Source organism: Dermacentor albipictus, chromosome 1 (assembly GCF_038994185.2).
Source record: "Dermacentor albipictus isolate Rhodes 1998 colony chromosome 1, USDA_Dalb.pri_finalv2, whole genome shotgun sequence".
Lineage (NCBI taxonomy): Eukaryota > Metazoa > Arthropoda > Arachnida > Ixodida > Ixodidae > Dermacentor > Dermacentor albipictus.
The window spans coordinates 476103448-476116071 of NC_091821.1; the positions used below are offsets into that span (position 1 = coordinate 476103448).

The 12624-nt window shown below is 45.7% G+C and overlaps 1 protein-coding gene across 3 annotated transcripts in view; it reads right to left on the minus strand.

Moving 5' to 3' along the window:
- Positions 1–12624, minus strand: part of LOC139054844 (uncharacterized) — a 94615-nt gene that overhangs the window by 52186 nt on the left and 29805 nt on the right. For all 3 annotated transcript variants that reach the window (XM_070532500.1, XM_070532501.1, XM_070532502.1), the window contains exons 2-3: positions 7613–7748; positions 3929–4068 (exon numbers count right to left, since the gene is read on the minus strand). In XM_070532500.1, the coding sequence (XP_070388601.1) occupies positions 3929–4068; positions 7613–7748 (276 nt within the window). The remainder of the gene's footprint in view (positions 1–3928; positions 4069–7612; positions 7749–12624) is intronic.

Sequence of the window (12624 nt, forward strand, 5' to 3'; positions counted from 1 at the left end):
GCTTTACACGATGGCGTCTAATCACTGAAACATGAGTAACATTCGCTTTACACGACGGCGTCTAATCACTGAAACATGAGTAACATTCGCTTTACACGATGGCGTCTAATCACTGAAACATGAGTAACATTCGCTTTACACGATGGCGTCTAATCACTGAAACATGAGTAACATTCGCTTTACACGATGGCGTCTAATCACTGAAACATGAGTAACATTCGCTTTACACGATGGCGTCTAATCACTGAAACACGAGTAACATTCGCTTTACACGATGGCGTCTAATCACTGAAACATGAGTAACATTCGCTTTACACAACGGCGTCTAATCACTGAAACATGAGTAACATTCGCTTTACACGACGGCGTCTAATCACTGAAACATGAGTAACATTCGCTTTACACGATGGCGTCTAATCACTGAAACATGAGTAACATTCGCTTTACACGATGGCGTCTAATCACTGAAACATGAGTAACATTCGCTTTACACGATGGCGTCTAATCACTGGAACACGAGTAACATTCGCTTTACACGATGGCGTCTAATCACTGAAACATGAGTAACATTCGCTTTACACGACGGCGTCTAATCACTGAAACATGAGTAACATTCGCTTTACACGACGGCGTCTAATCACTGAATCATGAGTAACATTCGCTTTACACGATGGCGTCTAATCACTGAAACATGAGTAACATTCGCTTTACACGACGGCGTCTAATCACTGAAACATGAGTAACATTCGCTTTACACGACGGCGTCTAATCACTGAAACATGAGTAACATTCGCTTTACACGACGGCGTCTAATCACTGAAACATGAGTAACATTCGCTTTACACGACGGCGTCTAATCACTGAAACATGAGTAACATTCGCTTTACACGACGGCGTCTAATCACTGAAACATGAGTAACATTCGCTTTACACGACGGCGTCTAATCACTGAAACATGAGTAACATTCGCTTTACACGACGGCGTCTAATCACTGAAACATGAGTAACATTCGCTTTACACGACGGCGTCTAATCACTGAAACATTAGTAACATTCTCTTTACACGATGGCGTCTAATCACTGAAACATGACTAACATTCGCTTTACACGATGGCGTCTAATCACTGAAACATGAGTAACATTCGCTTTACACGATGGCGTCTAATCACTGAAACATGAGTAACATTCGCTTTACACGATGGCGTCTAATCACTGAAATATGAGTAACATTCGCTTTACACGATGGCGTCTAATCACTGAAACATGAGTAACATTCGCTTTATCATTGAAACATGAGTAACGTAATCGATCCCTACACATTCATATCCATTTAAAAAACGTGCAACGAACACCGTCTCCTGTTCGCGTGCCTGGAATGAAGTGATATGGTAGAAAAATCGGACGGAGAGGCAAGTGGTGAAATAAAACAGCCAATACAGTGGCCAAAGCAACAAAAGACGCTGTGTGTTTTTTTTTTCTTCTGTAGAAGTTCCGAGACCTCAGTGACAAAAACATTACTTCCGCCTCTCCATAGCTGCAACAAAGGATAACGAGAGAAAAACAGTGACACAAGCGCCAGCACGAACGTCACAAGCAAACGCGTTTGTTCCTTTCTGTGTTATTGTTCATCTCAGCAATATTCGCGCCAGCTACACGATGGTGTCTGATCGCCTGCCACCCCACCTTCTCCCACCCCAACTCACCCAAGCAACCTACTACATCCCAACCAACAACAATCTTTATCAGACTTCCTGGCGTAGCCGTTAGATATTGCAGTCCCTACCAAAATGCATTGAGTATACAGCACTATCTTCCGAATTTACTGCAGCTCTCTATACCGAGCCACGCAGGGGGATACGAATTACTGAGCTGCCGTGTGTTTTCAAGAGGCGTAATCAGCCGTGGCGCACAGGGGCGAAGTCGGCGTGTGAAAACTTCCTCTTCGATAACCCTGGCGCAGAACTGCGCGCTTGAAAACCGCTCACTGAGGAGCGCAGTAAGCACCGCCAACGTAGATGAAGGAACGAGAGCAAGGTTTTTACATCTTTCGAAAGCGCCTACTCTAAAGTTGTTGCGGGAACGTAGGTTCGGAATTCCATTACGGATCGCTTCAACCGACAATACTCACAATAAATAGACAAGAATGTCTCGTTTCCTTCAATTATTCACATTGATTGCATTCTGATTGTAGTTTGCTGTCGATCTCGCGAATTCCTAGTGATGAGAGTATGTTTACAGGCCCCGCCATATCCGAATCGTTGATGTTTTATCGTATTTGAAGACGAAAAAATCAGGTATTCATTATCGAAATGAATGCCAAATGCTTTCTTTTTCGTGAAGAAGCATAAAAGCATAAACCTCTCCTTCTCTTAATTTGCGCGACTACTCTTCCAGTCGCATCTTACTAGAGTGTCCTTTTTCAGACCCATTTGCGTTTTACTATACTGTTCTTAAATGGGACGCGTCGGGCAGTCAGCATTTATCGCTAAGTGTAGCTCTCGAACTAAAGGCGCTTTCGATAGAAGACGCGAACGCGCACAGTATAGCACTTCAATATCGCACAGTGTGGTGTCGTCTGATCATAGATTTTGTTTGCACTTTTGTCAGTTGGCTTGTTTCACAAAGTCCCCTTCTCTTACTGCTGAAACAGCCGAAAAAATAAACAGGACTGGTGTCAAATTCACAAAGCAGCATTGCGTAAGTGCTATCTGGGACAGCCCCGCTGACGTCGCTAATATGTCAAACTTGACAATTAGATTGACGTCTGCTATTACGAGCAGTTCTATCGGGAGGGAGAAATTGTTATTTTTTCTTTTTTGTGTGTGAATGCGTTGATTAGATATAAGTTGGGATAACGCAACAATTCCGTTTTCATTCTTTACCATTTAGCGCTTGCCCCGTCAATGGTTCGAGCGACGATCCGCTAACGTTATCACCAGGATCAGTCGATCGTGAGTTGTGGATGATAAGACAGTGCCTATAGCCTCGAGTGAAGGGTTATCGTTACATTATGCCGTTCATGCTTTCTGTTTTCGATAGCACCCGCCGTGGTCGCTCAGCGGCTATGGTGTTATAGGCTGCCGAACCCGAGGTCGCGGGATCGAATCCCGGCCACGGTGGCCGCATATCGATCGGGGCGAAAACACCCGTGTATATATAGAACTGAGGACTGAAACAGCCGAAAACCCGTGTACTACACCCGTGTACTTAGGTTTAGGTGCACTTTAAAGAACCCCAGGTGGACAAAATTTCCGGAGTCCCCCACTACGGCGTGCCTCATAATCAGAAAGTGGTTTTGGCACGGAAAGCCCCATACTTTAATTTTAATTTTTTTTATTTTCGATAGCAGAACCATCGTCACAAGTGCAACAGTAGTAAGCAAGTCGATGCGATTCCTTTCGTTCGAGGCTATTCCTTTCTTGCTATCCACCGTGTATGACTGGCTACTCCTGGTTAGACAGTAGGCCGAGCACTCCTCGGGCCCCAGGCAAAGTGGGAAAACAAAAAAAAGCAAACAAAATGTAATCGTTACATTAAGCCAGCCTACACCGATCGCTTCCACATTCAGCTAATGCTCTTTGCGGACGAAGAATGCTGAAGTCCTACGATATGCTTTTGCCCTTTTCATGGCTTTAGTGCTTCTCGAGCTACTTGACCAACTGGGGGTTAAAAGTTGGATAACCAAGGGTAAATGTCTCATGCAGGGTGACCCACATTTTGGGTTAGATAGAGAGGTCCACCTTTCGAAACGTGGGCCTGCAGTGTCTCTGAGGCCATTTTAGCCCTGTTTACTCAACTTTTATTCCACACCGTCTTTCCATTGTCGCCTTCAATCTTGACTTTGGTATTCCGTGATTGAGCGTAGAAATTCAGAGTTAAATTGTAGAGCAGCTTGAGTTTGTAAAATGTTAAAACAAAAAGAACTTACCTTTCCATGTCTGCAGTTCTCCATGGCAAACAAACTGCCGAACTGCTGGGTATAGATGCTTAAACTCCCAAGACGAACCAGGCTCACGTTCTTTAACATCTTCGTACGCTTCGCATGGGGACCTCTCTGTATATTTAGCCCTACAAAAAATAATAAAAGTTGAGTTTGAGCTATATCAAGGCTCTTTCTAAAACGGGGTAAAAAGAAAAATAAGTGCCCTATGCTCTTTTTTTTTACGCCTTCATTTCTAAACGCAGTCTCTGTCGACAGTTTTACGGTTGTTAAAACAGCTTTCAATTCTTTGTATTTCTTCAGGGTAACACACCATTTAAGGAGCTGCAGTATGCACAGCGCACACGACAAGCTCATTTGATAAGAAATATGGTTCTCACCAAACCAGCTGCGAACAGGAGAAAAATAAAAATTGATACAGCACCAGCTACAAAAGATAAGGACAAGTAGTCGACTCAAAGCCAAGTTGGAGTACCTACCACGAAACGACCATGACAGCACCAAGATTTAGGCGGCTGTTTCATGACCTACATGACAGGCATGTCATGACATTCATGTCATGACCTATCATTTACGTTCGTCATATCCTCGTCATAATGTGCCAATTTTGGTACATACCAAGATGTAGGCGGCTGTTTCACGACTACGTGACACGCATGTCATTTGTGTTGGTCATACACTCTTGTCATCATCAACATCCGCCTGGTTATGCCCACTGCAGGACAAAGGCCTCTCCCATACTTCTCCAACTACCCCGGTCATATCCTAATTGTGTCCATGTCGTCCCTGCAAACTTATTAATCTGATCCGCCCACCTAACTTTCTGCCGCCCCCTGCTACGCTTCCCTTCCCTTGGAATCCAGTCCGTAACCCTTAATGACCATCGGTTATCTTCCCTCCTCATTGCAGGTCCTGCCCATGCTCATTTCTTTTTCTTGATTCCAACTAACATGTCCCTAACTCAGGTTTGTTCCCTCATCCAACCTGCTCTTTTCTTATCCCTTATCGTTACACCTATCATTCTTCTTTCCATAGCTCGTTGCGTCGTCCACAGTTTAAGTAGAAGCCTTCTCGTAAGCCTCCAGGTTTCCGCCCCGTACGTGAGTACTGGTAAGACACACATCTTATGCACTTTTCTCTTGAGGGATAATGGCAACCTGCTGTTCATGATCTGAGAATGCCTGCCGAACGCACCCCAGCCCATTCTTATTCTGATTATTTCAGTCTCATGATCCAGATCCGCGGTCACTACTTGCCCTAAGTGAATGTATTCCCTTACCACTTCCAGTGCCTCGCTACCTATCGTAAACTGCTATTCTATTCCGAGACTGTTAAACATTACTCTGGTTTTCTGCAGATTAATTTTTAGACCCACCCTTTTGCTTTGCCTCTCCAGGTCAGTGAGCATGCATTGCAATTGGTCCCCTGAGTTACTAAGCAAGGAACTATCATCAGCAAATCGCAAGTTACTACGGTATTCTCCATTAACCTTTGTCCCCAATTCTTCCCAATCCAGGTCTCTGAATGCCTTCTGTAAACACGCTGTGAATAGCATTGGAGAGATCGTATCTCCCTGCTTGACGCCTTTATTTATTGGGATTTTGCTGCTTTCTTTATGCAGTACTACGGTGGCTGTGGAGCCGCTATAGATATCTTTCAGTATGTTTACATACGGCTCGTCTACACCCTGATTCCGTAATGCCTCCATGACTACTGAGGTTTCGACTGAATCAAACGCTTTCTCGTAATCAATGAAAGCTAGTATAGGGGTTGGTTATATTCTGCACATTTCTTTATCACCTGATTGATAGTGTGAGTATGGTCTATTGTTGAGTAGCCTTTACGGAATCCTGCCTGGTCCTTTGGTTGACAGAAGTCTAAGGTGTTCCTGATTCTATTTGCGATTACCTTAGTAAATACTTTGTACGCAACGGGTAGTAAGCTGATCGGTCTATAATTCTTCAAGTCCTTGGCGTCCCCTTTCTTATGGATTAGGATTATGTTAGTGTTCTTCCAAGATTCCGGTACGTTCGAGGTCATGAGGCATTGTGTATATAGGGTGGCCAGTCTTTCTAGGACAATGTTCCCACCATCCTTTAACAAATCTACTGTTACCTGATCCTCCCCAGCTGCCTTCTCCCTTTACATAGCTCCCAAGGCGTTCTTTACTTCTTCCGGCGTTACTTGTGGGATTTCATGTCTCTTGTCTCTATGCCAATTAGTATCTCAGACTCAATATCTCTTGTCATACTATGCCAATTTTGATACACACCAAGCTAACGAAACGACCATGAGGGAACCAAAACGTAGGCGGCTGTTGCATGGCCTACATGACACACATGCGATGATATTCATGGCATGACATATCATTTATGTTCTTCTTAAATTCGTGTCATACTATGCCAATTTTGGTGCATACCAAAGTAACGAAACGGCCATGAGAGCACCGACACGTAGGCGGCTAAATAGATAAAAAAATACTCTCGAAGTGGCAAATGTTTGCCAAGAAATGCTTCGATTTAAAAAAGAATAACTTGTATAAGGTCATATTGTATGTTAAATTACAAAGCTGTCGTACCTTTGAAAAGAAAGTGACTGTACAAATTCCTATTTCTCGGATATAGTTTCATTTCGCCTTGGTATACCACCGCCTGATTCATAATCACTATATTTTACAGCGAAGATGTTTGTGGCTATGGTTTCGTGAATTTTTCATCTTTGCGAGTAAAAACTTCATCATCAGCAATGGCTTGCGCCGTTGTCTTCTTCCATGAGTGGCTCCGCTGCCGCTCGTCATGCCAGAATTCCCACACTGCCCCTCCTTCTGCGAAGGCGCTGACGGCACTGGGCCACTGCTAATCTGCGCGCTGATTTCGGTCTGAAATTCTTTGCCTGAACATATCGCGACATGCAAACACGAATGTATATAACGAATTTGCATAATGAAGGTATGACACGAATGGACGCGAATGTACAAAACTAAATGTGTGTGCGTACGTTTTTTCACGATGACCACCGGTCATGACAATAAATGTATTCGTACCTGTGTTCAAAATCCTGCGTTACCGCTCTGTCGTGTGCTACACAGCTTCGTTGGTCATCCAGCTTCATAGAGCGGAATGGCTCATAATTTTTTGTCTGCCCGGGTAACGAAAGTTATTTATTTTTTATTTACATATTTATTTATTTATTTATTTATTTATTTATTTATTTATACCTCAAATACCACATTTGGACTTTACATTAGGGGCGGGCATATCTAGTAAGTAATATTTTCAATGAATGCCTTGAAAGAAGGATAACTGGAGGGGTACACCGCTTAAGCAAGAATATGATTTCTCCCTCTCACTGTTTTAACGAAAAAAGTGCTGAGATGAGCGGCGGTGCCAGCTTGAGGGGGATAAACAACTCTCTTCTCCGTCTATGTTCTTTCTTTCTTCTTTTACGATCTGACTCTTCCTTTCACTAAACCATGAGACCTGTCCCTAACACCTCTCCTGTCTAGTAAGAGTTCTAACAGCCGTGCGCAGAATTAGTTATGGCATAGCATTCTTTTTTCTTACGCACGATTGTCTGTTGGAAATTATTCAACATCACACAATTGCCTTCACTAGAGAAGAAACAAATCAAGAAATAACGAATGCATCCGAACGTACTTTGTGTTAGCCTTACTTGCAAAAATGCCGGGCGAAGTTCATTAGGTCGCTGACATCCTTGGTGTTCGCAGAGTCCTGCAAGTCGTCGAAGAAGTCTCGTAGCGTTTTCAGATGACAGCTGGATTGGCAGCGGGGTTCTTCGCAGCGCGAACCTGCATCAACAAACCAGTTCGCGGAAGCAGACTGCATTTAGTTTCGTTAGTTAGCCGGTGACCAATACTTGTATCTACATTCCTCACAGTAGCGCTCGCAGATCAGTGGATCGACATCACGACGAGTTTAACTGTACCAGCGCTGGCGCAAAGCATGCACGTAGTAGTATACAGGGTGACCCGCGTAACCCGAGCGAAACACTAAAAATATGCAAATGCCACGTAGCTGGACAGAATTAATCAACTTCTCAAATATTATAACTATATGACAAGTGTCAATGAGAAAATGGTAGAGAAATACGAAAAACTCGTGATGCAGCTTTTTGTTGCTCGATACTGCTACATAAAAGAGTTTTACCGATTGTAAAAGAAGCCCTCGAACGGCCAGTCGTTCGGCAATTTTTGAGTATATTTGCGGGCTACTTTCACGCTCGAAAAAAAAAAAGCACACTTCTATCTAGCACGTATCGAGCAACAGAGAGCTGCATCTGGAGTTTTTCCTGTTGCTCTACAATATCTTCGTGGCTGTGCACTTGGTTGGGCTCTGCCTAGCGGGCGATTCATTAGATGGCGCACGGCGAAGTGCAGGCGCATGTCGCTTAGGGAAGCATGCCTTGTCGCAGGCCTTAACATGCGTTCTCTAACGAAACACATGGACTACGTGGCGCACGATGTTAACGTCAACAGAGGCGACATACATTGCCTCACGGAGACATAGATGAGGCCGTATGACAAGCGACAGATCGCGGGATACTCGTCCATGTGCGCCGCCGACGCCGGCATATACGCCAAGCCATGGGTCTTCAACGGCTTCAAATACGACCCGTCCATCTCAGAAACTGCTTCAGTGCAGACCACGGTAGTAAAAGTAAAACTGGTGCAGGCAGAGAGATATGCGCTGTACAGTTCGTCGAAACGGGACTCGCGGTCATGTGCGTATATGTGGTGCCAAATCTGTCTCAAACGGACGCGGCAGCGTTCGTGCACAAGAATCTGCCTTCGGCTCAACGCTGCGACACGTCCACGCTCGTCGTAGGAGACTTCAATCGGGACGCATGTTCAACACAGCAACAAACTCAGCAACATTTCGCCGCAACACTAAACTCAGTGACGTAACTCTGCAACACACTCAACGACAAGTAACGTTGTTCTTAAAAACTCGTAACAGTGTCCTCGTCGCCCTCTACTGCGATGGCTTGTGATGTCAGCGTTCTAAAATGATTTCCTCTGCTAAAGGTCTTTGATCGAAGTGCGTGATCACGAGTGTGGATGATCGTCTTTGTAAATTGCAGTGAGGACAGTCACGGATCGAGAACGTGTTGAAGAGTTTCCTCGCTACCACAGTCGTCACACGAGGCATCGTCGGCCCATCTAATTCAGAAATTAGCAAAAGACTTCGTAAAAGCCACTTTTAGCCATATTCGACAAAGCAGGGTGATGTCCCGTCAGCATACTCGAGCTGGGATGCGAAGCCGGAGGGAAGAGTCCAGGTAGTGCAGCCGGTTGTATTGAAAGCGTCGTCGGGTGTTCCACAGGGAGAACCTGATATCCCGTGCGAGTATTCGAAGTTTTCTATTGGCATCTGTCCTTGATAACAGTAAATTCTCAGCTTTGCCCCCTTGAAGAACCGACCGAGCAGTGTTATCGGCGTGTTCGTTACCAATGACGCTGCAGTGACTTGGAATCCACTGAAATGCCGTTTCATAGCAAAGGTACGGATCAGTTCTCAAATCTCGAAAACCAGTCGTTCGTGTGGTCCGCGCCGCATAGATGATAGCAAAGACTGGTGTGCTACCTTCAAGTCGCTGAATAACGACTATGTTCAATGTTGTCTTGCACTGACGAAGTGCAGTGCGAAGAGCTGCAAGTGGAATTCAGAGGTTTTACGTGCCAAACCCACAATTTCATTAAAAGGCACGCCGTAGTGGGTACTCCGGATTAGGTTTGACCACCAAGGAATCTTTAAAGTGCCCCAATGCACGGGACAAGGGCGTTTTTGCATTTCGTTCCCATGGAAATGCGGCCGCCGCAGCCGGAATTTGATCCCGCGACCTCGTTCTTAGCAGCGCAACACAGCCTGTAAGCCACCGCGGCGGGTAGCTGCAAGTCCCGCAGCGGTCGATGTCGTTGGGTGGCACTTCTTGAAATTGATGGTGGTGGCTCCCGCAGGGGAAGACCACGGCTCCAGACGAATACTGGACAGTTGCTGATCGCTCAGTATAAATATGTATGTGGTCGGCGCACCTCTTGTGCAGAAGGAAGAGATATAGCTATTTTGAAGAAGGAAATGACAGTTAAGATTTTCTTTCTGATACCTGGTACGGCGAGGTGCACTGCAAATAGAGCGGGGGCTTAGATGCGGGGTTGAAGCCTGGAGGAAGGCTGGCGTAATAATCCGAAATGACTTCTGCGGCCTCTCAGACAGCATTGTTGCAAGATGGTGGAACGAGCGCGTGCAACGTGCCTGACCTGCGCTCTCAGCGCCTCCACTGCAATGTGTATTTGTATTGGCTGGTCTCGGGCACGTGGTCCCAGGCGATTGCAACAGCCACCGCTGCAGACGCGCATTGTGGCAAACGAAGACAAACTCGGAGAGCCCGAGCTTGTCCTGTCCTGCGAGAGTTGGTCAGCGCGAACAAACTGCATCTCAAGAGCCCAGAAAAAGTGTCCTGTGCGATTCCAACATTGCATGCACCGACATTCCCCAGGTCTTTGTGCCCAGAAACTTTAGAAGCTCAGAAATTGCTGTGAGGCGCTGTTTCAAGTAGGTCAAGTACCGGCTCCATGAGAGATCGCTATCAATGATTATGCCCATAAATCTGTGAATCTTCTCATAACAAATGATCAGACCGTGTCTAAAGACTGCGTAAGCTGTCATTGGTTTGCGATTGAATGCCACCACCGCACATTTGTCTGGCGAGATTTCGATACCTTGGTTGCGGAGGCTCACCGCTGTCAGAGTAGCAACTTTTTGAAGCCTTGCACGTATCTAAGGACGTGTCACACCGGAAGCCCATACACATATGTAACCAGCGTACGTTGATATCTTGATCTCTGATATCAGATGTTAAGCGAGGCGAATGAGTGTGAGGTTGAGTAGGGTGGGGCTTAGTACTCCGTCTTGACGAACGCCTCGGTAGGTGTAGTATCGTGCGGTTTGGCCATCGCCGGTACACACAAAGAACGGTCCCATAAATATCTAATGAGACATCCATCGAAAGACTCGATCCCAAGGCCAGCCATCTCAAGAGCATCGAGAATAGCCTCGTGAGGTAGGTTATCACATGCCGCCTTGACATCAAAGAAGAAAGCTTCATATAATCTTTTATGTGACGTTTGATACTATACATACCTGTCCGTAGCGATATCAACAACACTGTCTATTGATGAGCTCTTTCGTCTGAAACCAGCCAGGCAATTTGGATAGATTTTACGGTGATATAGGGTACCATTTCTAGCGGGCAAGGTTCATCTCTATTACATTTTCATTTCCATTATACAACAGATGAAATGAACAATGATCGAGGTAATGGGTTGAACAAAGTATTTGTTTTCATGTGCCGTGCGAATGTTCTCGCAGAACTTAGACAATCATCGTCGACGGATTCGGACAGATTTTTTTTTTCTTATCAGGATATGCGAAGAAAAAAATAGATACCTCCATCGAGCATTGGGAAGATGAAGGGAGTGGATGCACTTCAGATCGGCTCTGTATTCTTCACATAATTTTGCAGCGCAAATCACCAAGGACCACCCACATTTTGGCACCATTCGACTCAGCTCCTCACCCGGAATCTGTGGATAACTGATTCTGAGGTGGGTGATCATTCTTGCAGATTTTACGGCCGAAACCCACGCCAAGCGGCGGGCGGCTCGCTAACCCTTCCGCCAGCCCTATACCCACCGTAATTCAGGCCTCGGGTTTCTTGAACATAGGCGGCGACATTGTATCAAGAATGGAGGTTGTTTAGAGAAGCGACAACGAGATTCGACAGGCGATGGAGGGCGATAACGGCTGGAAAGTCGTTAGATATAAAAGACTGGAAAAAGAAGAAGCGATACGTGGCATGCCTATAGCTCTAGACCTAACCGACTTCCCAAGGCGGGCGGAGATCATCTCGCAAGTTACCAGGGCCAGCAAGATGCCTAAACTACCTATGGGAGATTACAAGATTGTGATCAGCCCAAGAGGAAGGCTTCAGCTATCCCGGCTAAATCTACTACAATTAGGACACGCTATCTACGACGCGGCAGGGATCCGTTACGATGAACGGGAGACGGATACCATCTGCCCCAACAATTTAAAGAATATTCTAGTCGTCGGTACTCCGAATCAGGACCATGCGGGCGGATAAGTATCACTGCATCAAAACAATCAAGTTCAACAGCAAGTAATATGAAGTTCGAGCCTACGAAACGGCCCCGGACGTTACAGCTAAAGGAGTCATCCGAGGTGTGCCTGTCGACGTTTTCGCGAGGGACATTACGGCAGCCATTATTACGCCACGAAATCCAACGGTGATTGCAGCCAAATGACTGGGAAACACCACAACTGCGATCGTTTTATTCGACGGTTACAAGGTTCCCACGTACGTGAATTACGGAGTAGTGCTCACGAGATGCTCGTTATACAGGAAACAAGTGGACTTTTGCAAGCGGCGTAATAGACTCGGACACAAAAGTGGCGTGTGCCCCAAGCCTGGGGATAAGCTATGTGCGGGATGCGGCAAGTCCAACCCGGATCAAGATCACACATGTCAGCCCGATGGCAGCTGTACGGGAATTGCCACCCTACGGCCTACAAAACCTGTAAAGCCAAGTTCAAGAAACCCTACATAGTCAAGCAACGACAATGGCTTCACCAAGAGCAAGCAAT